The 26740-nt window shown below is 31.3% G+C and overlaps 4 protein-coding genes across 4 annotated transcripts; 3 read left to right on the plus strand and 1 right to left on the minus strand.

The window, feature by feature from the left end:
• Positions 1-3838: 3838 nt before the first annotated feature.
• Positions 3839-6181, plus strand: LOC137822277 (uncharacterized). The gene is made up of 4 exons (XM_068627165.1): positions 3839-4071; positions 4189-5695; positions 5771-5962; positions 6035-6181. The coding sequence occupies exons 1-4, from the start codon at positions 3839-3841 to the stop codon at positions 6179-6181; spliced, it is 2079 nt and encodes a 692-aa protein (XP_068483266.1).
• Positions 6182-6698: 517 nt separating this feature from the next.
• On the minus strand, positions 6699-8958 carry LOC137822278 (protein MAIN-LIKE 1-like). The gene is made up of 4 exons (XM_068627166.1): positions 8899-8958; positions 8243-8476; positions 6939-8168; positions 6699-6866 (listed from the first exon to the last, which is right to left on the minus strand). The coding sequence occupies exons 2-4, from the start codon at positions 8474-8476 to the stop codon at positions 6699-6701; spliced, it is 1632 nt and encodes a 543-aa protein (XP_068483267.1). The 5' UTR covers positions 8899-8958.
• A 3494-nt stretch (positions 8959-12452) lies between these two features.
• LOC137820860 (heavy metal-associated isoprenylated plant protein 26) lies at positions 12453-13471 on the plus strand. The gene is made up of 2 exons (XM_068625154.1): positions 12453-12722; positions 12842-13471. Exons 1-2 carry the CDS (start codon positions 12642-12644, stop codon positions 13223-13225), a joined length of 465 nt encoding a protein of 154 aa, XP_068481255.1. The 5' UTR covers positions 12453-12641; the 3' UTR covers positions 13226-13471.
• A 1852-nt stretch (positions 13472-15323) lies between these two features.
• Positions 15324-19595, plus strand: LOC137821965 (beta-galactosidase 13-like). Its single transcript, XM_068626790.1, has 17 exons — positions 15324-15651; positions 15753-15848; positions 15938-16050; positions 16144-16210; positions 16292-16384; positions 16471-16614; positions 16696-16790; positions 16883-16988; positions 17083-17286; positions 17367-17534; positions 17625-17803; positions 17898-18007; positions 18100-18209; positions 18319-18426; positions 18511-18615; positions 18724-18869; positions 18970-19595. Exons 1-17 carry the CDS (start codon positions 15427-15429, stop codon positions 19436-19438), a joined length of 2538 nt encoding a protein of 845 aa, XP_068482891.1. The 5' UTR covers positions 15324-15426; the 3' UTR covers positions 19439-19595.
• The last annotated feature ends 7145 nt before the right edge of the window (positions 19596-26740 follow it).

The following is a 26740-nucleotide window of genomic DNA, read 5'->3' on the forward strand; positions in this document are numbered from 1 at the left end:
AGTTTTCCATATTAGCTGGCAACTTAATTAAATATGGAGAGGATTAAAACAGGTAAAGACAATTTAATGGAATATAAAACTTTTAGTCAGTATTTTGAGGCAATAGTTTTTATTTCCAAATACTTAGGTTAAGATAATGAAAGTGAAGATTCCATGCATGCTTAGCTTGCACACATGGAAAAGAGATGAGTAATATCATTGACTACCTTCTTCTCCTTTATTGCTTACCACACACTGAGTCACTCAGTAAACTCATCCTTCTTTCTCTCTCTTCTCATAAATACCTTTCTTTTCTTCTTCCTCCTCATTCACTTCTTGCTTCTCCCAAACTTCACACTACACCCATTTCTATCTATCTTTTTTCTTTTACTTTTTTTCTCAAATTAACTTTCTCTCCCCACTTCCCAAACAAACTAATCATTCATTACTTTCTCACTTCTATATCTTTAATTCATACTCTACATATTTCTAATTGTCATGGTATGAACCGATTGGTCATTATTACGATTCAAACTTTTTGACCGAACTGATCGAGACTGCACAGCTGTGCAGGTCAACCGACACATCTAATCCATTAACGTTCAAACCAAAGTCAGTAAAGTTAAACTACCATTAAGAATTAGATAATACGCCCTTAAGTGTGACCCACTCCACTAATCCGACCCAATAAGGTAAACCCATTAAAATAATATAAATAACACACACTCTAAGAACAAATGTACATCATTATCATTGTATACCCCCGAGTGCCAAATACCCATTTTACTGACTTGAGCGTCGAAGTGCCTTCTTCTGCAGGTACCTCATCCATTTGACATTTACCTCAGACTGAGAGGCCGAAACCCGAAGGAGTGACATCAAAGCTAGAAGGATCATAGTGAAACTCTAACAACCTACCCGAAAGAAGGAAGAAGAAGTTATTCAATAGTTTTCTAGGTCCATAATTTTTTTTTAGTTTCTAAAATGGTTCATAATTTAGTTATTATTATAACTAATTATTTTAGTTTCTACAAATTGGTTTCTATTTCAAGATTTTCTTGTAGTGATCTCCCTACTAGGAATACTTACCATTTCTAATGCCATTTTTCACTATTAGAGAGGATAATATTCCTCCTAACTTCAACTACTATTATAGTAGTAAACTGATTGATCTCTTTAGGAGACATTTTTTTTACGACAACTTATTTTATTACAAACTTGCATAACTTTTTTTGTAAGAGTATTTTATTTCTAATTTTCTTTTTCCGTGTCTACACGATTATTTCACACTCTAGGATGGAAAAAAAAGTATTCCATGAAAAATTAGAAAATCCTTTTCTGACTTTACTATATGTTTCATTTTTATTTAACTATTTTTAATTTAAAAAGAACCTCTAGGAATAGGAATACTATCTAAACATATTTTTAGATATGTCCAAAAATAGTATTCTAGTTGGAATACTGATCTAAAATGTGATTCCTGAAACTTGAAACAAATGTAGGCTAAAAAACCTATTATGTCAAGATAGATATGAATGTTTACGTTACGTTGCCTTCACTACTAGTTTTTTTTTAATAATATTAAATAATTTTCTTTGATCTTTATAATTTTATATAATATGTATATTAAGAAAAATGCGCCGTAACCCATTTATTTATTATTTTTCCTTTCTATTGTTCTGTTTTTCTTCCCACTTCTTTTTATTTATATTTTCTCTCTATCTTTGTTCTTCAATATCATTTTTTATTATTTTTTATAATAGATTATACCAATTAGAAGATAAGAGAGTATGAAGTAATTATGTCCAATAAAACGAGTAAAATAATTTTTACTCTAAATATTTCTCTGCCCCAACCTAATTATCTAGGTATATATGTGTGTGTTTTTTAGAAATTTACTTGTCTTGTTAGTTGAGAAATAATATTCTTTGAACTAGGGCAATGTTTGATTTGTAGTTTTAGTTGGTTTAGTGACAACTTTTTAGATGCCTAAATATGTGGGAGCTTTTTAATTCTCTTTTGCTCATTAATGGACTCTAAATAATTTTCAAGTACGGAAAACTATTCTAACATTTAGCTTGATTTAGAAAAAATGTTATCACTATAACTTTTTATTATGTGTTTGGGAGTATGTAAATTGATGAGTTTTATTTACGTTATAATTATGCATTTTAGACTTGCTAGAATGAATCAATTGGTTAATTTGAAATTAAAACCTGTTTTAATTATTATTTTTTTGCAAAATTGTTGATTTTTTTGCATAATCTGCTTCGGATATGATAATGAGATTTCACTCGACGAATCTCATTCAGTTGTATATATATTCTATAACTAAATTACATAAAAGTACCTATAGAGTGGAATTATCAATACATATTTATAATCAAGTTGAAGGTTTATATAAGTGATATTTTAACATTTTTTTTAATTTACCTTTATTTTTAATTAAATTTCAATTGACTTTTATTTTTAAAATGTCAATAGTTAATATTAATCATATTATAAAAAGAGCATGCTTCTTTTTGGGCTATGGTTGTAGCCTTTACAAAAGCAACAAAAAGAAAAGGGTGCATACACCAAATGTGGGTATGCATTAGTAAAATAGCAGTTAGCCACTACACCAAACCACCTCATACTTAGTTCCCCTTAACAAACTTAGGCAATTGCTTCCTGCACCCGATCAATTGTGATTGGCACCCGACACATTTTTTAAAATCCAAAAATGCCCTTGTCTTCTTCATTTATGAAAACATTGAATGGTGAGGAAGAAGAAGTTCATGAATGTGTGAAGCTTTGGTTTGAGCTGCAAAAGAGAAGGTTGTGCTTCGTTCATTGTTGCTAAGTTGAGTGTAAGCTTCGTTTGGCAAGTTAATGAGGTAAGTAATCCATTTTCGTTCGTCTTTGGTTATTTTCTCGAGCTCAGCTGGTCCCGGATATCGGAATCTGGAATTCAAATTTTCTGCCTACGGATATTAATATCCGGAAGTCAAAATTTTGTATACGGATAATAATATCCGGAACTAGGATTTGCCTACGGACGCTGATATCCGTAGTTCATATTTGCCTTACGGATGAAAATATCCGGAACTAGTATTTGCCTTACGGATGCAAATATCCGTAGTTCATAATATTTCCTTACGGATGAAAATATCCGGGACTAGTATTTGCCTTACGGATGAAAATATCCGTAGTTCATAATATTGCCTTACGGATATATATATCCGGAAGTTAACTGTTGATATTTTTTTGGTTATGGATTAATTTATCCGGAAGTGAAGTGTTAATTTTTTTCAGCAACCGAATGGATACAACAGAGTCATACATGGGAGTTTTAGGGGAGATTGATGTGTGGGATGGATTAGATGATGTTGATCTGGAGCAGTCAACAAGTTATAACGCATTAGATAATGAACACAGGGCACATGAATGTAGTGAGGCATTTTCTACAAATGAGGTATGGTCAATGTTGGGTTGTGAATGTTTTTTATATGAATTATTTTTAAATTTGGCATGATGATCAAGATGTTCTTTTAAATTTTTAAGAATGTTATTGTAGGTATTTCGTGATCGAGATGAGCTGTTAGATTGGGCGAGAAGTGTTGGCTATAGTTATGGGTTTGTCATTGTTATATTAAGGTCAGATACATGGACGGGCCAACGAGGAAGGATGACCTATGTATTGTTAGGTTGTGAGAGAGGAGGTAAATACAGACGGTATAAAAAAGAAGTAGATGTCAGTCAAACTGGAAGTAGGAAGTGTGAGTGTCCTTTCAGATTGCGAGGCAAACCAGTCAAAGGTGGTCAAGGGTGGAAGGTTGAATTAATTTGTCGTTCTCACAATCATGACTTGGCAGAGACAATGGTGGGTCATCCCTATGCTGGAAGGTTAAGTATAGAGGAAAAGGTTATGGTTGAGGATATGAGTAAAACTGCAGTGAAGCCAAGAAATATTTTACTAACCATGAAAGAGAGAAATGAGAAGAATGTGACAACGATTAAGCAGGTTTATAATGCAATCACTGTTCACCGAAGATCACAACGAGGTCACAGAACAGAAATGCAACAACTGATGTTGTTACTAGAGCGAGACAGGTACGTGCATTGGTGTAGGTGCGATGAGGTCTCTAATATTGTGCAAGATATATTTTGGACACACCCAGATTCAGTAAAATTGGTGAACTCATTTAACATTGTCATATTAATGGATAGTACGTACAAGACGAACAAGTATAGGATGCCGTTACTTGAGGTTGTTGGGATTACGTCTACAGGTTTGACTTTCTCCGTTGCATTTTGTTTACTAGCAGCAGAAAAGGAAAATAATTTTTTTTGGGCCCTTGACAGACTTAAAGGGTTGTTTTTAAGAGTTGATTCATGCCCTAGGGTGGTGGTATGTGATAGAGATGTTGCCTTAATGAATGCAATTAGAATGGTGTTTCCTGAAGCTTATAATTTGCAATGTCGGTTTCACATTGATAAAAATGTGAAAGCAAAATGTAAAATGTTGGTGCATCCAAGAGAGGCATGGGATCAAGTAATGGAAGTGTGGGGATCTGTTGTGGATTGTGATATTGTTGAGGCCTTTGAAGATCGTGTCAATGCTCTTCGAGTTGTCTGTTCTCCATGGCCTATATTTGTTGATTATGTGATGGATACATGGTTACGTCCACATAAAGAAAAATTTGTCAAGGCATGGATAGATAAGGTGATGCACTTAGGAAACACAACAAGTAATAGAGTTGAGGCGGCACACTGGAGCCTAAAGAGAGTTCTTCAGAATTCGATGGGGGATTTATGTTTCTGCTGGGATTCCATCAATAAGATGATTATTTTACAACATAATGCAATCAAAGATTCATTCCAAAAGAGTTTGCATGTGGTTGGACATCGGTTCAAGGTTACAGCTTACAAAAAATTGTTAGGTTTTGTGTCTAAATATGCTTTGAACCTTATTTCAGAAGAACTTGATAGGGTTAAATCAGTGGGGTTTGATAAAAGTAGGTGTGGATGTAGTCTTACATGTACTCATGGTCTTCCTTGTGCGTGTCAATTGGCTTCATTTGGTGTTGGTAGCATACCACTTAAATCAATACATGTGATGTGGACTCGTTTAAGTTTTGAAGACATTGCTACTGAACAATCTTCATCTGAGTTGTCAATTGATAAAGAGTTTGAGGTCATCGCGAAGCGGTTTAAAGAGTTGGATGTTGCTGGTAAGGTTAACATCAAGAGTAAATTGCAGGATATTGCCTTTCCAGAGAAAACATCTATTTACGCACCAGATCATAAGGTGAAAACAAAAGGTGCTGTAAAGATGTCTCGTCCTACCAAATTCATGAGATCAACTAAGCGAATCCCTTCTTATTTTGAACATGTGGATTTCTTACACTCACAACATGATAGTTGTGCAAGCAAAAAATCTAATGAAGAAAGCTTACCAGAAATTGTACCAGCAAAATGTATTCCTTTCCTTGATCAGTTCCCTGTAGGGTATCATCCATATATTGTTGATGTTGTTGACGTTAGGGCTGATGGCCATTGTGGCTACCGTGCTGTTGTTGCCCAATTGGGAATGGGAGAGGAGTCATGGGCTGTTGTTCGAATGAATTTGTTAAAAGAACTAAGTGAATGGAGACAAGAATATGTTCAACTCTTTGGTGGTGATGATAGATATGAATACTTGAAGAACTCACTTCTAGTGGAACACATGTCTATGGTACCAACCACTAAAACCATTTCATTTTTACATTGCATTTCTTTATTTAACTTTGTTTGTCAATTGTACTTGCAGGCAGGAACAGATAAGTGGATGACAATTCCAGACATGGGATATGTTATTGCAAATCGGTATAATGTCATTCTTGTTTCTTTGTCCATGTTACAATCATTGAGTATTTTTCCTTTAAGAACCCAAGCACCAAGTAACTTCCGTCAACACCGAATCATTGCAATTGGACATGTCCACGAAAATCATTTTGTCCAGGTATAAACTAAACCAATCAAGATTGATGTGCTAAATCAAGATTTGTGTACCTTATATTTATTACCTTTATAGGTCAAGCTCAAAGATGGTTGTCCAATTCCACCTACGGATATATTGTGGGCATCACATCGTTATCCGGCGGCCCAAACTTGGTCAACATACTACACTAGCCGGATACAAGTTTATACCCAACTAATGTCCATTAGACGATATTTGTAATTATAACATTTGTAATAGCATAATTTAGATTTATGGATGTTTAGTACATTTGCAGTTGTCCTACAATATTCACTGAAGTCACTGTTATGCCTACGGATAAAAAAATCCGGAAGTCACTGTTATGCCTACGGATAAAAAAATCCGGAAGTCACTGTTATGCCTACGGATAAAAAAATCCGGAAGTCACTGTTATGCCTACGGATAAAAAATTCGGAAGTCACTGTTATGCCTACGGATAAAAAAATCCGGAAGTCACAATTATGCCTACGGATAAAAATATCCGTAAGTCATACTTTTGCCTACGGATAAATATATGCGTAAGCCAGTGATTTCTGTACTAATGATCATATTGAAACATATAAGGATCATATTGAAACATATAAAATAAAAGTAACGTGAAGCAAGAACCGATAAGGATCATATTGAAACATATAATTAAGGTTCAGATACATTGTCATGGATCAAAATATTACATAAAAAGAAATCGTAATACATCTGACATATTGAGAAATCCTAATCAATCATTCCTACGTGCATGTCTCCTGACATAAACAGCTCTTTGATCAGTCGCTCCTCGTGCTAACGTAATGGCTGCTTGTATGCCTTCCCAAACAGGGCTGCCCTCCACGACATCGCCATGATCAACTAATGGCTGCAATGTCTCTGTAATTCTACGACAAATACCCTACAAGCATGAATGACATACTATTAGAAAAAAACAATACAAATTAATATCTTAACAAGGTTAGAAGCATACCAGAGCAGGATGTGACTCCTCATGATGACTTGGCACTGCTTCGTGATGACGTGCATCTGAGGGTACCGGTACAGGACGGTCATCCTCATCTGTATTAATCACACATGGATGTGATACAGATCTAAACCAACCCATGTACTCTTGAACGCAAGCGTTAGGATGACGTGCTATGGCATAGTCATGTATGACATAATCATTGAAATGTAACCATCGACGGTCCATTTCATTTGTATCCGGATGACCATGTCCAATTACAGATGGGTTGCGAGGGATGATCTGTGTATAGCCATACTGACGCAGAACACGTTCTGGCATGTGCAGCTGTGTCCAATTTCCAAGCCTCAAATAACCACAGAATAAGGAAATCCACTCGAATGGACGTTCTTCCCTGTGCTCGTTGTATGGACAAAACCGAATGGAAGCTGGTGTCAATGTATCCAACTGTGATCGTACAACAACAATTGAAGTACCTTTTCCAGCATCATACAGCCTGCACCGAGGTTGATCTTCAGAATACAATGCTTGCATACGTCTCATCCCTATAGACGGGAAATGCTCATAAATCCACCCCTGCAACAATGTTGCATAACCAGCTAGTTGCTTTGTATTTGCATAACTACAATCTCCTAGCTGTTCATACATGTGAGTTAGGGCAGCTGCTGCCCAAGAATATCCCCCGGTAAGCCTCAAATCAACAAAAAATCCAAGATAAAACACACTTACTGATGTAGCACTCTTGTCCGCAAAAATAGTGCAACCGACAAGGTGAAGTAAGTATGCTCTGGCAGCCACAGTCCACTGCCTCCTTGAGCATGCATCTTGATACACTTCTCTTAACCAGCTAAGGCGCACATGAGCTCCCCGACAGTGTCTTGTTTCTTCAGATGCAAGTGCATGGTCAACACGGAGGGCTTCTACCAATAAATCAGTCGCCGAATCAGAATCTAAGGTTTCCTGTGTGTAAAACTGACCGACAATGGGTAAATGTAACAAATTTGACACATCATCAAGAGTGATGGTCATCTCCCCAACCGGTAAATGAAAACTGTTTGTCTCTGCATGCCACCTCTCTACAAAAGCACACAGCAGTCCTCGGTCTAGACTCTCATAACTAGCATGAAGCAGACCACCTAAGCCAGACAATTCTACAACAGCTTCTATGCGCTCATGAGGTGCTCCTAACTTATTTATCTTCCTCCCATGTGAAACGACCTTCAGCTCACCACGATCCTACAATAATCAACATATATCATCAATAATCAGGAATGCATAACAAATACAAAAATTTATTTTTCATTACTTACCAAACCATCCCACAACTGTTTGGCTACGTGATGTTCATAATTAACAAGTAAGGACTTATCCAATGGCCCTCCTGGATAGCCTTCATCATCAACTTCAACTTCTTCTTGTTCAATATAATCTTCAAACTCTTCATTTGGAATTGAAGTACTAGACCCACCCCGTTTTCTTCTAATCGATGCAGTTGGACGCACACGATCCAAATTAGAACTTCCTCCACCTCTAGTCCGCACCATCTTACATTTCATAAAAGTAACATTCAATCCAACATATATAACAAAATTATAACACATATAGTTTAAAACACTTGTGAAAAATTTCACACTAATACGGATATTAATATCCGCAGACCAATAACAACAATCCGGATAAAAATATCCGCAAGTCAAACGTAGCTTACGGATAAAAATATCTGGAACCCACTTTTGAATTACGAACAAAAAAATCCAGAACCAATTCTTGCACTACGGATAAAAATATCCGTAAGCCATTAATGAAGTCCGGATGAAAAAATCCGGATGCCAATATTCCTCTGCGGATAAATTTATCCGGAACAAAATGGTGGTCTACGGATAAAATTATCCAGAAGCAAATGGTGATCTGCGGATAAAATTATCCGGAATGTACTACTCTACGAAGAAAAATCCATGAACGGTACCTCAACTTCTTTGACGATGAAGCACTCACGACGAAGCAAACCAACTCTGCTCACGGTGGCTCACGGTGGCTCACGGTGTCTCCCGGCAACTTCACGGTGGCTGCTGCTGCTTCACGGTGGCTGCTGCTTCACGGTGAAGAAGAAGAAGAAGAAGAAGAACCCTATTGTTGGGTGCAGATCATAATTTAAGTGTTTTTAATTTCATTAAGGGTAATATGGTCTTTTCACAAATCTGATTGGGTGCCAGTCACAAAGCATTGGGTGCAGGGAGAATGAGCCACAAACTTACTCCATTCTCAAACATGGGCCTCCGTCAACAAACAACATCTATTAGCCTATTTCTTCTTGCACCTCCATATGTTCTTCTGGCACCCCATTTAAAACATGAAAATACTTTTTTTTATCTTTTTTTGTGTCACCTCCATATTTTGGATTATATAATCCAGAATGGTATTTCGGATTATATAATTTGGAAGTCTGAATTTGATAATAACTTATGAATTATGTAATCTAGACACGTATTTGAAAAAAGGCTTTCGAATTACATAATCCAGAAGTTAGAAAGACTTCCGAATTATGTAATCCATAAACTAATCATGCGTATGAACAAAAAAATTTGGATTATGTAATCTGGAAACTAATTACAAATTTGAAAAATAACTTTCGGATTATGTAATTCAGAAACTAATTATGCATCTGAAAAAGACCTTTTGGATTATGTAATCTGAAAGCTAATTACGAATTTGAAAAATAACTTTCAGATTACAAAATCTGGAATATTACATAGGAATATTTTTGAAAATAAGAAAATTTATGAAGGTTGGGAGAAAAACATATGGAGGTGCAAGAAGAAACAGTCCATCTACTAACCAACTATGCTATGGCCCAAATACTCTTTACGTTTTCTTTATTGGACCCAAGTGAAGTGTGAGTATATGGTGAATGAATAAAATGTGATCGAATTTTTGTATGAAAAAAAATTGTGATATGAAAGTCATTTTAGAATATGTTTTAATCAAGTTTTTAGGTTATCATATGTTACTGAATTTCTCTTAAATCATTCATAACAATCTAATTCCACCTTTAAGATGTTCATGTCGAGATGAACAAAATGTTTTTGAGTATGAATAATATCATATTAGAATATATAAGTGGAATACAATTCTCATTTTACAAATTAATTTTATAAAATTATATTAAATGAAAACTCTTTTTTAAGATAATATTATGTCCTAATACATGTAACACAATAATAACATTCATAATCATAATAGGTAGTACCATCTAAATATATTTTGTTCATATAACTTAGGCTAAATATGATGTTAGTTAAGTTTTCTCAATCTGCACTTAAAAAATTAACCTACAATTGTATAGCCACATTTTAATAGTGACTTTTAAGAGTTATGTGGTTATTAAAAATTAAACCTTTATAAGTGTAAAGAAGAAGAAAAAACAATAAATTATTAAGTAGTTATATAAATGTTTGGAATGTGAACCTTTTATTTAAATTACAGCTTTATCCCACTTCTTAAAAATATTGTCTAATAATTAAAAAGTAAACAAATTAGAGACAAGTTTTATCATACTTTTAGAAACTTGTAAATATTATTTTTTTTAAAAAAATGACATGCACGTGGTCCTCTTTCTTTTTAAAGTATTATTTCCACTTTACTTTAATGTTTCTTTTCCCTTTCATTTTCTCTTTTATACATAACGCTGTCGAAGGACCCTACGATAAAACTTGAAAGAGTAATTCAATATGAAACCAAATATACCGATGTGAAAAAAGAAAAGAAAAACTCTCTTTTTCATTCATATCACACATTCACATAACAAATATACTCAATACAAAAATTAAACGAAATAAAATACAATATTTTTTACCAACTTAATTACAAAACTATAAAATTTTAAATTTATCTTTCTAAATATAAATTTAAATCCATTTTGTTTCCTGGTAGAGTTAAATTAACTTAATTCATTTTTATATCAGACAGAAGCGGAAAATAAAAAATATAATAGAAAAAAGTTATAAAAAATAAGTTGAATTTCTTCGTACACATTCTAACGTGATATAAGAATCTTCATCTCATAATGTTTTTATAATGTCTATTTTTTTTTATTTGCATATAAAAGTCCTAATGCCATGCTTAATGCAGATAAAAAAATAATGTAAAATAAATTCTTAAAACTTGTGTTCTTCATAATGAAGTTTTATAGTAATAGTTGTCAAACAATGATTGGTATTATTCATAATGAAGTTTTATATGTGAAAAAAACTTTCTACTAGTTTCAAGATGGTGTGAATTTGTGAATTAGGTCTCAGTTGTTGCATCACGACAATAACAAATTTATAACGATTCACACTATAACAAAAAAGAAATACCGAAAAGGAACTAAACAAATATTTATTTGATTTGGATTTAAAATTCACGTCATATTATGTTCAATTCTAAAATTGTTTATATTAATTTATTACATCGACTTTTGAAGATGAGCTTAGTAAACATTAATTTATCACTTATTTTTAAATTAAGTTTGTAATTAATGTAATTTAGTGTCTTAATATTTTTTATTTAAAATTTATTTAATTTAACGACTATTTGATCTATATTAATATTTTTTATTTTAAAATTTATTTAATTTAACATCTTTTTGATATTGTTAATATTTTTTTATTTTAAAATTTATTTATTTATATTTTTAATATTAATTTAAATTGTATAGTAATTTTAAAAAAAGTTTCTCATAAAACAATATTTTTTTAGTAAAATAAAATATAAACAAAAGATTTGAAAAAAATAAAATTATAGTGGATGAAAAAGATGAGTGTGGAGGAAGGATATGATTGTGAATGAAGTAGATGACTCTAAATGAAAAAATTAGAGAAATAGAGGATGAAAAAGATATGTGTGGGTAAAAGTAATGTGTGTCACTAAATAAGATGATTGTAGATGAAAAAAAATGAATATTAACTAAGGAGGTGAATGCTGATAAAGAAAATGAATGTAAACATTTATATTAAAAATGAGAAAGAAAACTTGTATATAATATTATCTTAATTTTTTGTGGCTTACCTTTTATTTATTTTATTTATTGTTTACATAAAAACTTGTTAGGATTATAATATACACCTAAGAAAAATGTTTTTTCAGGTTTACCAAACATATAAGAAAATATAAATAATATTTAGAATAATTTTGAATATAATATATATTCGTATTTTTATAAGTTATTTTAATAAATGATTTAATGTTCGTATTGAGATGAAATAAATAACAAACTACTTATTAAAAATTACTGGTTTGAATTTATTATTAAAAATCTGAAACTGAAATGATTTGTTGGGTTAAAGAATGGTAAGTTGTGTGTTGTTGGGGTTGGGGCAGTGGTCCCGCCACCCTCAAGAGTTTAAAAAGTATGATTTGATTATCATAATTATTGGAATTGGAATTGGAATTAGGTGGGCCCACCCACTTGTACCTCACTCCAAACAGAAGGTTTGAAACGGACGCTGTTTTTTTTTAGGCGGTCATGGATCCCGTAAAATCATCACCGTCCAATTGGAGAGATGGACACGTGTCCTCCCACATTTCGTCGCCTGATATAGCACCCAAAAGATCTTCGCTTCTCACTAACCTTAACTTTGTCTGTATCACTGTCTCAGAGTCTCAACTGCTTTACTCAGATCAGATATTGGAACCAAATATTGTTTGATTCCTTTGGTTTGAAGCGAAAAAATGGGTGCTCTGGATCACATCTCCGAGCTCTTTGACTGCTCCCATGGCAGTTCGAAACTGAAGAAGCGGAAGCAATTGCAGGTAATTCATTGATTATTATTACTGTAGGACGATATGAGATAGATCCAGATAGGAGAAATTAAGTTGAGTTTGTTATATACTGTTATTGGTATGTTGTTGAGCGTGTATGAATGAATCAGACGGTGGAGGTGAAGGTGAAGATGGACTGCGAAGGGTGCGAGAGGAAAGTGAGGAAAGCAGTGGAGGGGATGAAAGGCGTGAACCAGGTGGAGGTGGATCGGAAGGCCAACAAAGTCACAGTGGTGGGCTACGTGGATCCCTCTAAGGTGGTGGCACGCATTGCTCACCGCACCGGCAAGAAAGCAGAGCTCTGGCCGTACGTCCCTTACGACGTCGTTGCGCACCCCTACGCACCCGGGGTGTATGATAAGAAAGCTCCCTCCGGTTACGTGCGAAACACCGATGACCCTCACTATTCCCATCTCGCACGTGCCAGCTCCACCGAAGTCCGCTACACCACCGCCTTCAGTGACGAGAACCCCACCGCTTGTGCCGTTATGTGACGCTCTTTCTTTTGGCCTTTCATGTTCCCAAACTTTTCCATCTGTGTGCTGCCACCATTATTATGTTCGACTTCATTGTATATTAGTATTTTGGTTTTCAGAATCTCGCTCAATCAAACTTTGTTTCATAATATTTCCAGTATTTTGTTTTCTTTGCTTTCATCGATACCTTTCTCTAATGGATACTTCAAATTCAGAGTTTACAGGGTCATAAGCTCTTGAATATATGCTAATTACCTCTTCAAATCTTTCTTTTTCATGGATCTTGCTTCAATTATCAATTCATAAAGAAACACCATGGATCTTGTTATTTGTGAACCTTTGTTGATTTTTATTTTTTTTTATAATTTTTGGTGATATTTGAATTTATAGGTTTATGTTCATAATTTGAAATAATTAGCGATATTTTGTTGTGGACTATCTCAAAATAAATTTGTTGTTTAAGTGACAATGTATTTACTTTAAATAATCATGTAAAAAGAATTATTTGTAATCTGGCTTTAAGCGAAACAATTATTCTAAGTCTGAATTTATGCGTTTCAAGCAACAAGTTATACACTTAAAGCGACCAGAAAAGCAATGTTTAGAAATGATGACATTGTCTTTTTATAAAAGAAAACTTTAAATGGAATAAAATCTCTTTCTACAAAGTAATCATATTTCTTACCAACCATCGAAAGTGTTCTAATATGAAAACCTGACAACAATTTAAGTGATAATTTAAGAAATGAAATTAGAAAGTTATAGTAAATAACAGATGAAAAATTAAATCATAACAAAATCCAATTTATCAGTATATTACCCGATAATATTTCCACTACAGGATTCTCATTCTTTTCGTACATCAACCATAATATATTACAATTACAAATATTTGATAAGCACTTTAAAATATAGAAACATAATTTTTTAATAAATAATTTAAAATATATCATAGTTTAAATTATAATCAACAGTTTAAGTTATAATAAAATTTATTTTTAACTATTAATAATTAATTAATTAATTTTGATATAAAGACAAAATGGTAAGTTTTTTAAGGTTGAAACGTAGATGGAAATAAATAAATAGCAATAAATAAAGTATATATTGAAATATACTTTTTTTTAACGAACATCGAAAGTAGTAAATGAAATATATATTAAAAAAGACAAAAAATATATTTAGAATGTCTAATTGAAAGAATGAAACTCTTATTCTTTGATTTTTGAATTTTAGTTTATAATATAAAAACATATCAAAGTTAATTTTATATACAGGTAAGCGTTTTAAAATCAAAATATCCAACAATTAGCCACGCCTTTTAAATGAATTGTAAAGAGAGCCAATATTTTATCTTTCATAATAACCTATAATAGAAGATATTAAAAAAATACATTTTCAATATATTTTAATTAAATCCATCTTAATTATAATTCACTTTAAATTTTGACATGTTTATAAAAGAATAATTGATTTGAGTGGTACTTAGATTTGAGTCTTATGGATAAAAAAAATATAGGTTCGATTTAAAAAACAATCAACTAAATTATTGACAAGATATTATCCGTAAAACAGTTTCATTCAAATTTATCATGTTAAGTGTTTGTTTAGAATAACTCAAAATAATGTCCTAAATTATAACGATTAAAACAATTATAAAAAAAACAAAAACTTCATGTTTATAATTAAATAAGAAAGTAGGATTTTTGTTTAGCAAAATGGAAAATATGTTATATGATTAAAACACTAAAGTGAAGAGTGAAAAAAAAAATATGATGATTAAAAATAATAAAAACACAATGTGTATAAACATTAAAAAAATAAGATAATTTGAAAAGGTTCAATACAGATGGATGTTATTTGATTTTCTATAATAATGGATTTTTTTTATTTTTTATTTTGAAAGGTGATGAGTAAATATAGGTAGATTGAGCTAAAAAAGACAGGAGTAAAAGAGGAAATGTGAGTGATTAGAGTTTTTATAGCAAAGATGAAGAAATGTCCACCAAAGAATGGTAACAGAATTCAGAAAATAGTGAGTGAGAGAGCAATTTTGTGTGGAAGGGTAGAGAAGAATTGGTGTGGGAGAGTAGTATATAAGAGAAGGTGATGCAATGAGGAAATCAGCTTGTGGGTACCTCTTTACACCTGAGGAAGGAGGACCCTTGCATTGGCTCACTCATTCTTTCCTTTCAATTCTTATGCAACAATAGTAAGTCATGAGGATGGAACACACCAATAACACCATGTCTCGCCCCCTTCTTTTCATGGCATTGCTTTCCATCGTTGTGGCTACAACACATGCACGTGGTCATCATAAGGGAGCGCATGGTCGTCACATGACCGCTCAAAATGTCACTTATGATGGTAAGTCCATGTTCATCAACGGAAGGCGTGAGCTGCTATTTTCTGGTTCCATCCATTACCCTAGAAGCACACAAGATGTAAGTTACTCTCTTCCTAATCATATACTAATGCTACATTATTCATGCAAACTAACAAAATTATATGCTTCATTTCATATTTGTGCGTATCAATAATGCAGATGTGGCCTGTCCTTCTTGATAATGCAAGACGCGGAGGCATAAATGTCATTCAAACCTACGTGTTTTGGAATGCTCATGAGCCCCAACAAGGACAGGTGAAATATTTCATTCCTCTTCTTTCAATTATTTTGTTACCACAAAACTCAAAGGGGTGTTCAGAAAATGTTTTTCCCTCAATATGCAGTTCAACTTTGCTGGTAATTATGACTTGGTGAAGTTTATTAAGCTCGTTCAAGAACATGGAATGTTTGTCACTCTTAGGGTTGGACCCTTCATCCAAGCTGAGTGGAACCACGGGTAAAACGTCCATTGATCAAGTTGATTTCAAAAAATATGATTCCTTTCCTTTCTTATTCTCAACCTCATTCTCATTCCTAATTTGTTCATCAGAGGTCTTCCATATTGGCTTAGAGAGGTTCCTGGCATCATTTTCCGCTCTGACAATGAGCCTTACAAGGTAGTTTCAATCCGTCATATATAATTTATGGAAATTTAATACAGAATTTAAGCATTAACATGAAAATCTTTTAATTTGAAGCAACACATGCAAGCATTCGTGACAAAGATTGTACAAATGATGAAAGATGAGAAGCTCTTTGCTCCCCAAGGAGGACCCATCATCTTAGCTCAGGTTTTGATTTTGTAACCAACCTTGTGTTTAATTTCTTTTTGAGTAATCAACCTACATAAACATGTGACATTATTCAATGGTTGCAGATTGAGAACGAGTACAACCACATTCAACTTGCATATGAAGAGAAGGGAGACAGTTACGTCCAGTGGTCTGCAAACATGGCAGTAGCACTGAATGTCGGAGTTCCATGGGTCATGTGCAAGCAAAGAGATGCACCTGATCCAGTGGTAAGTTATGATACAGTAGTAGTAGCATAGCCACAAATACTCTTCCAACTTAGTCTCACCTCGTGTGATTTCATTTGACAGATCAATGCATGCAATGGAAGACATTGCGGTGATACCTTCTCAGGGCCAAACAAACCATACAAACCATCCATATGGACAGAGAACTGGACCGCTCAGTAAGAAATGATTTGACGTTTATCCTTAGTGAACAACTTCATAATCATGAGCACTCATAATAATACATTTTTATTGTAATTTTCAAATTCAGGTACCGAGTACATGGAGATCCACCATCCCAAAGATCCGCAGAAGATATTGCATTCTCAGTTGCCCGCTTCTTCTCCAAGGGTGGAAACTTGGTTAACTATTATATGGTGTTTCTCTCGACATCTAAATCTTGTTGTATTAATATAACTTGTGGCCATTTTTTTCTGCTTAAATTTCTAACTCTATTTGCAACTTTTGTAGTATCACGGTGGAACAAACTTTGGTAGAACCAGTTCTGCATTTACCACAACCCGTTATTACGATGAGGCTCCTCTTGATGAATATGGTCTACAGAGAGAACCAAAATGGAGTCATTTGAGGGATGTGCACAAAGCTGTGCTCCTTTGCAGGAAGGCTATCCTTGGTGGCGATACCAATGTAGAAAAGTTGAACGAATTCCATGAAGTAATAATCTGATATGACTTCTGATGTCTCATATGAAAAGTAGTCTCACAAAAATATAACTAAAATAACTTGTCATGCAGATTAGAACCTTTGAGAAGCTTGGAACAAACATGTGTGCTGCTTTCATCACTAACAACCACACCATAGATGCAGCCACTATTAACTTTAGAGGCACCAACTACTTTTTGCCTCCACATTCCATTAGCGTCCTCCCTGATTGCAAGACCGTCGTCTACAACACGCAAAGTGTAATTAACTAACTAACTTGTTCATCTCTGATATATTATCATGTACAATTCACAATCAGGTATTTCATTCACTTTTGGCACATGCAACAGATTGTTTCACAACATAATTCAAGGAACTACGAGAGGTCGCCCATTGCAAACAATTTCCAATGGGAGATGTTCATCGAGGCTATTCCAACAACCAAAAAAATGGATACGTACCAGAAGCTTCCAGCAGAGCTTTACAGCTTGCTCAAGGACACCACCGATTATGCTTGGTACACCACCAGGTGAGTTTGTGTACGAGGAATGCTTAATTATTTTACTCTTGAAACATTTTATATGACTGTTGTCTCCAACTTCTAAGTTATTTATTCATTGCAGCTTTGAGTTGAGTCCACAAGACTTGCCAACAAAGCCTGGAGTTATCCCAGTTCTTCGTATTATGAGTCTCGGACACTCAATGGTTGCATTTGTAAACGGAGATCTTGTTGGTAAGTACATAATGTTAAAAGAAAAACACCATTAAAAAGGTGAGGAGAGGAGACAGGGTAGTAATGTCAATGTCTTATTTATTGTGTGTTAGGAACTGCTCATGGAACCCATGAAGAAAAATCTTTTGAGTTCCAGCGACCAGTAGCATTTAAGGTTGGAACCAACTATATTTCCATCTTGGCTAGCACAGTTGGATTACCTGTAAGAGACTTAACTTTTTTCTTCTTGTGTGTTTAATGAACACCAATCCAAGTTTTGGTGACCATAACAAAATAACATTATTTCATCTCTTGAAATTTTGAATATACAGGACAGTGGAGCTTACATGGAACATAGATATGCAGGACCCAAGTCCATATCCATCCTTGATCTCAACACCGGAACAATTGACATCAGTAACAATATGTGGGGTCATCGGGTTAGTAGAATTACTGCTCAGCAGAAAAATTATCGTTGAACATGTTAGAGTGATATAACTGAGTTGGTCCATTTCAATTGGCAGGTTGGTCTCAAAGGTGAGGGCATGAAAGTTTTCAGTGAGGAAGGATCATTGAAGGCAAAATGGATGCCACTCGCTCCAGTTCCACGCCCTTTAACGTGGTACAGGGTAAGAAATATCACACATCTTAAATGAAACTATTTTATTTATGAAACAGTTTCAAAAGCTTTCTACTTTTTTATATTTATTTAACAATATTATGCATTGGTTTTACAGACTAGATTTGCCACCCCAGAGGGAACAGGTCCAGTTGCCGTAAGGATGACTGGAATGGGCAAAGGATTGATCTGGGTTAATGGTCAAAGCATTGGACGCCACTGGATGACTTTCCTCTCCCCACTTGGAACACCTACTCAATCAGAGTAAGTAAATCACTGAAAAAAAATGTGAAAACCTTTGTCTTGGTCTTGAACTTGATCTTGATCTAACTAAAAACCTTTGTAATTTGCACCACTCATTCAGGTTCCACATCCCAAGAGCTTTCCTCAACCCACAAGACAACTTGCTTGTTATATTTGAAGAGGAGGCAATGAATCCAGGACAGGTTGAGGTATTGAACGTGAACAGAGACACAATTTGCAGTTTCATTGCAGAGAACGAACCTGCCAATGTGAACTCATGGGTGTCTAGGAGAGGAAATTTCCACCCTATTGTGTCAAATATTGGACCCCAAGCTGCACTAGAGTGCAATCCTGGGAAAAAAATTACAGCAGTTGAGTTTGCAAGTTTTGGCAATCCTAGTGGTTACTGTGGAGATTATGTTTTGGGAAGCTGCAATGTTGCTGCTACGAAGCAAATTGTGGAGCAACAATGCTTGGGCAAAGAAACTTGCACAGTTGCATTAGACCGTGCAGTGTTGAACCAAAATGGCGCGGATCCATGCCCAGAAATATTGGTGAAAACCCTTGCAATTCAAGCAAGGTGTTATTAATCAATCAATCAATGAGTCCAAAATAATTTGTTTGTTTTGGCTAAATAGAGTCCAGGAGCTCAACTTGTGTCATTGAGTTTTTGTAACATCGTACTTCAATTTACAATTTTTCATTTCCCTGGCAATAAAAATTTCACCCATTCAATTTTGTACACAACTTCTATCTTTTTTATTTTTCTTAAGTCTATTAGTAATGATATATATATATATATATATATAATATTCTAACTACTTAACTTTTTTTATCTATAATTATACAAATATACCAATATTCTATAAATAAAAATAAATAAATAAGTATCACTATGATTTTTAAAAATTGATAAATTTTGTATATACGTCACACCTCAAATAATTTTTTCTCCGAAAAGTTAACAACATAAGCAATGTTATAAAAATTATATAATTAGTTTACATAATTTTGTGTAACATTTTTATTCTTTATTTTAGAAAAAGAAAAGAAAAAATTGACACGTGATATCTATGGTTCTACAGCTTTTAATAGTAAATGCTTAAAATAAATGAAGGGTAACTTGGTGGTAAAACACTATTTGATTTTTAATAGATCAAATATATTTTTTTAGAAGAAAGATGAGAGAACAATGCTTAGAAATAAAAAATCGCATCATTGTTACCAATATACTCTCTTAGTTAACAAGTGTTTCTTTCAAAGCTTCTTAATTAATTCATTTCTTAATTAACTTTTTGCAATGCTACCTAAGGTCACAGTATGGGCACTCAACCACTATAGGTATTATTTTCCTTTCATATAAATATTAAAACATTAATTTTGTGCATAGACTCCCACATAATATTTATAATTAAGAAGCAAGAATAATGATAGACTTGTATTATTTGGCTTTATTGCACATGTTTTCATGTAGAAATTAATCCATGAGAATCAAACAATAAATTTATTATACTAGTTTTTCTTAAAAGAAATTATTAGTATTATAATTTTTAAAAATATTTTAAATTCTGAAATAAAATTTTAGAGTGAGTTTCACAAGTGATGTTTACTATCTTTTATAGTTTATTTAACGAGCTTATAAACTTACTTGACTAAAAAAATATGTTAAAAAATTTAAATAATTTATACCATTTCCTTAGTTATACAAGAATATTCAATTTTAAATATTTACTTGAAGTAATAATTAAATTTAGAATTTTTTTCTACTTTTAATATTTTAGTAAATTGTGAGGGTCTTTTTGGTATTATATAATTTATTTTAATTATTATACCATTTACTATATTTTTATTAAAATATTTTATGTTTAAAAGGGTTGGATTCTCAAAAATAAATACAACAACAAAATATTAAAAAAAATACACTTTTATTAACACTCTGAAGTTCTATACATATAGTTTAATGAAAAATAAAGTGTACTATGACAATAGTATCTATATAAAACTTAAGTAAAGAGAATAACAAAAAAATTATTAAGATCCTTACATATATTAGATGATCTAATTCATATATTAGATGATCTAATTCATATGTTAGATGGTTTTTTTCTTCTTCCATCAAGACGATCTAATCATTAAATTGAGTTCTTCATTAGAAATTCTATTATATATGATTTAGATATTATAATCATTTTTTATTGTAACTCCAAATTATGGAAGAGTTTAGAGCTTACAACATCATCTTCCTTTATTCTCAAATAAAAAATTAATCAACTTCAAACATCATCTTAACCTTAATCTTGTAAAAACATTGTAATATTAGTTGTGTTTGAGTAATAACAGTAAAAATATGAACAAAATCGAATAAAAATGTGTTAAAACTTTGATTGTTAAAGAAGGCAAAATTTGTAAAATCCTTCCAACATCAACTTCCTTTGAAAATTAATAATTTTATCTTTTTTTATTACAATAGACTAAATTACATTAAAATCTATTTTGTTTGCGTTCTTTACATTCTTTCAATGTCTCTACTATGTATTAATACATTATTCATATTGATACAACATATATAATATATTCATATACTTAATTAATATAATAATATATATACTATTAGCCTAGTTTTTAATTGATTTTCATATTAAGGAATTAATATTCAGTGAAAGGTAATTATAAAAGAATTTAATTTATAGAAATATACTAAAAAATAATATTTTTTTATTTATTAAAAAATCATTTATGAATGGTTTATAGAAGGTAATATATTTCTCATTATAATAAATAAAAATATACCTACTAGATTAATTTTTATATAATTGTTCGGTAGGTTCAATATAATATCACATTGTTTAGGAGTCGATGTCAATTATAATTTATATATATATTTTAACATTTTGATACATCTTTTAAGGATAAAAGCAAGATGGAGTTCCAAGCTTCAAAACAGACAATATATTGGATGTGATGATTGACTCTAACGATGTTATATCAATGGACTTAAAATTGGAACATTAAGGATGAATCTTTGTTCCCTTAACCCTCAATTAGGGAAAATTTGTTCCCCTTATACCTCGAATGAGATACTTGTTTTGATACGTCGTCCACTACAAGAAAATGATTAAATAAAAATTAATTTTAGAGACCAAAATAATTACTCACTATATTGACTAAACTAGAGACTATTTTATAAACTAAAAAAATTTGATATCTAAAATAGTTTCTATTATTAATAAAAATTTATAAAGTAGTTTCTAAATTAGTATCTAACTATTAGCTACCAAGGTTTTAGCTACTAATTACTTATGTTCTAAATTAGTCTCTATTAACCTTTTAGAGGCTAATTTAAAATTTAAAATATTAGTAGCTAAAACTTTGGTAGCTAATTTAGATAATAATTTAAAAACTATTTTATAATATTTTATTAATAATAAAAATAACATTAAATATCAATAATTTTTTAGTCTCTAAATTAATATATAATTTAGTCAATATAATAACTAATTATCTTTTGTCTCTAAATTTAGTTATTATTTAATGATTTTCTTAGTTATTATTTAATGATTTTCTTATAGTGATCACATTATTTATAAGTTAAGATAAAAATAATTTAAATATTCTATTATTTATAAATTTTTCAATAATTTTTAAGAATAATAAAATAGGTTAATTCCATACTTTTAGTCCTATTTTACTTTTAATTCTCTTAAACGAATTGTCAACCCATCATAATCGAGATGGGCTGAGGGTCTTAGTTTATCTACCAAAGAACACGTTGATAATAAGTCCACTAATTCTTTAAATATAGATTAAAAAATAACTCTTAGTTATATGAATATTTTTCTAAACCTTAATTAATTAAATAATATCTCTAATTAAATATATTAAAATATTTTTTATTTTAAATGTTGAATTATTTAATTAAAACTAATAATGAAACTTAATTTATAAGTATTTATATAATTACACCTAAGACTTAGAGATTGAAAATATCGTCCTATTCATTAATGCCTTTTTGTCACCTTTAACTAATTCACATCCTTTAAGATGATTGGTTAAATCAGTTAAAAATAATAAATGGGTTACTAATTTACTAATTTGTAGCATTATACAAAAATCATGTTGTCATATTTAAAATTAAAATTGTTGAGTGAAACTTTGATATTCATAAAGAATGTTTTATATAATTTATTTTAAGTATTTTTCATAAAAACATGTTATTTAATTAAAAATGTTATAAGAAAAAAAAACAGTGAATTACTCAAGCACTTGTTTTGATTCATTTACACTGAAACCATAACGCAGGTTTTATATGTTGCACAAAGTAAACTCTATGCTCCTTAGGGAAAAAAAATAATGGAATGGATTAATTACTTTGTAATTTGTAATTGGAGCCAATGGAAGGTTCTTCTTCATTCTTTTTCTTTTTTATTTCATACATAATGCAACACCACTCACTAGTATTAGATCTTTCTTGTAAATCTTTTCCTAAAAGACTCAATAACTACAAACTAATAGTTATAAATGAATCACAATAATCTTTATCAAAATTTAAATCGAGTTGTAGGTTAATCTTTTATATATTTCACAATAGTACGTGGAATAGAATAAAATCATTATTTTTTACAACAATTTTTGTCATAATAAATTTACTCCACATTCATAATTTGGTAAAAAGTGATACAAAATAATTAGTTTTTAGCCTATAAAATATTAAAATAAGATGGATACTTTTTTATCCCATTACATAATAAAAATAATTTTACCCTCATTTTACTTTTTGAAGAGAACCACATTCAATACATTCATAACATCTAGAACTTAAAAAAAAACAAAAAAGTAAGGCATCTGTGTTGTTTGATGTAGAACTCCCTTTGATCTTTCACAAACATTTACAAGTAAAAAATAACACATTATCATATGGGTATATTATAAGGAAAGTTTCTTTTACACTTTGTTTAGATGAAAATGAGAAGTAAAAAAGTGAGTTTATTAAATACTGTTGTTTGGATTAAAGAAAAATAATGGAAAATAAATGAAAAGTTTATATTAGATTTCATTGGTGTTGTGATAGAAAAAAAATTAATTAGATAATATAATAAATTACAAAATTATTCTTGAATTTGTTTTAATAAAATTGAGTATAAATTAAAACTGAAAGATGGTTAATTATGAAGTAATTATTTTATAAAATTGGAAATATTATTTAAAGTTATTTTGTTAATAACATTCCATAAAATTACATAGATTAAAAAAAGAATTATATTTTTAATATAATTTTACACTTATATAAATTTAATTTAATTTTAATATTATTTTACAACAAAACAAAATTAAAAAAACACTAATATCAAATTAATATTCAATTAATTTATTTCAATTTCAAATAAAAAATTGTTTAAAATATAAGTGAATAAAAAATGTCATTACAATTATTTACTGTTCTTGCGGGTTGATCTGGTCGCCGGTTGACTTCGAAGACAAGTTGTGGCTCCGTCTATCTCTGTTGGAATCTGCTTTTCCCTTTTGATGTTTTTCCCTTTTAAAATCTTAAAAGAATAATCACTAGGGTACCAACTCATGTACCAACATCAGGAGTCCAATCTGTCTCTCACAAGCATACATGCTTTTACGTACCATGCATGCGACCTATTCCCTTAAACCCTAACACTCTTGGGATCAGGCTTGTGGAGAACGTTTTACTTGTACTATACCGGAATGCACTAAACGCACCCTTAGGCCCAATAACATTCTTCGCTGACCGAGCAAGCCTTATATGCGAAGGAATATATTAAATTTATGAATGAGAGTCAATACACATACTTGGGATCCACTTGTATGGTCCGTCAGTCTTGACTCGACAACCAAGCTGACCTATTTAACACAGAAACTGATGTCCGACCACCTGAGCTCTACGTCATCTGATCCAATACAACACCAATACATTTTTGTGTATTAAATATCTTTATCATATTTAATTTCCACTTTAGTTTTTGAATTCAAAGTAAATATAAATTACTTTAAAAAAATTAAATCCATAACTTTTGCATTCATAATTGCATCCCTTAATTGCATTTAACTAGAGATAACATGTAAAAAAAATTGTTTAGTATTTTAAATTTAAATAATTTATTTCTTAAAGTACAATAATCAATCGCAAAATTTTGACTTACTAACCTCATTTATTTCACATAAAACATGTTAGATGGTTTTGTATAAAAACATTTTTTTTTTCTACAACTCCATGTTTTTTGTTATTCAAGATGTACATAATCAATTATGATTTTTGTGCCGCATAATGGATCATGTGATGAATAACCAATTAATATAGTAATAATGTACTGTAATCAATTTTTACTTCAAAATTCTAGCACGCTCAAATTGCAAGTTATTCATTAAACACTAATTTAAAGTAAAATTACAGAAAAATAATAATCAGCAAACAATTCTATATAAGTTTTTTTTAAAAAACAACAGAATATCTTATGAATTATATATTCAAAAAATATCATTTAAGATTTAATATATTTAAATAATTAATTGAAAATTATAAAAAAGTAATTCACATATCAAATATATTTTCCTTGGTTAAATTATTCACATTATTTTACCCTGATAGTATATAGTGAATAAATTTATAAATAGTTGGATAAATTATGTAAATATTTATAAGGTTTAATAAAAATTTATTTTATATTTCTTTAATTTATATAATTTAAATTATACAATAAAAAAATATTATATTAATTATTTTTTCTCACTTATTTTATGCAATTAGATTCATTAAAGGAATTTAATTTAACGTTTAAAATTATTTTTTTCTACAATCACTTAATATTTATCCAATAGTTAAACATTTAAATTAAAAATTAAGAATTATTTCAGACAAAAAAAATCAAAATTTATAACTTTAACAAGTAAAAAATAAGAAAGACAAAAAAATAAAACAGTTGGAGAGATTACATAACTGATTATGCCGTAAGAGATTACATAACTGATTATACACTCTTTCCATCAAAACAACCGTTTAAATGTTTCCTTCAATCCACATAAATAGTAAACACATAAGCAAACTAACTATTTGTGACAGAAAATTATCATCATAACTACAATAGTTATAAATTTAAGTTTATTTCACATAACTCTAACAACTTTTTTATGGATTTAAAACAGAATTTAACCATATATTTTATTTGCCACTATATTATATAGAACTTAACCATATATTTTATTTGTGACTATTTTTAATATGAAAACAATTTTACAATTGCACTAAAAATAAGTAAGGAAATGAAGAGGGTTGTCGTAAAGGAAGAGAGTGAAGAATGGAGAAACTCTTAGGTGGGGGAGCAAAGAAGAGTCCAAAACAGAGGACGTTCAGACCGGTATGGAGATCAAGGGGCTGCAAATGACTACACAACCTTCTTCTTTTCAAACTTCCCAAATGGTCTCGGTGAACTAGACATGCTCAAGGTTTTCCAAAAACGGGCTCGAGTGAAAGAGGTCTTTATCTCACGAAGACTTAATAAATGGGGGAGGAGGTTTGGGTTTGTGAGATTCTTTGGTGTGAGTAATGTGGGGGGTCTAGAGAAAGAGTTGGACCAATTATACATAGGGAACAGGAAGCTATTTGTGAATGTTCCAAAATACCAAAGACATCAGCCTGCTCTAAGTAGAATAGAGAGGAGGAACCTGAGAGCCCCATATTTGGTGAGCCAAAAGGAATCTATGAAGCATCAGTAGAAGGATATGGAGTTTAGTGGGAAACAGAAAAGTGAGGAGATGTGGGTGGAGAAGCAAGGGAAAAGGTCATATGTTGAAGCTGTAATAGGTGCAAGTGAAGAGCGGTGGAAGGGTCTGAGCATTAAAACGAAACAACATGTATTACCATGGATGGA

Source organism: Phaseolus vulgaris, chromosome 9, assembly GCF_000499845.2.
Source record: "Phaseolus vulgaris cultivar G19833 chromosome 9, P. vulgaris v2.0, whole genome shotgun sequence".
Lineage (NCBI taxonomy): Eukaryota > Viridiplantae > Streptophyta > Magnoliopsida > Fabales > Fabaceae > Phaseolus > Phaseolus vulgaris.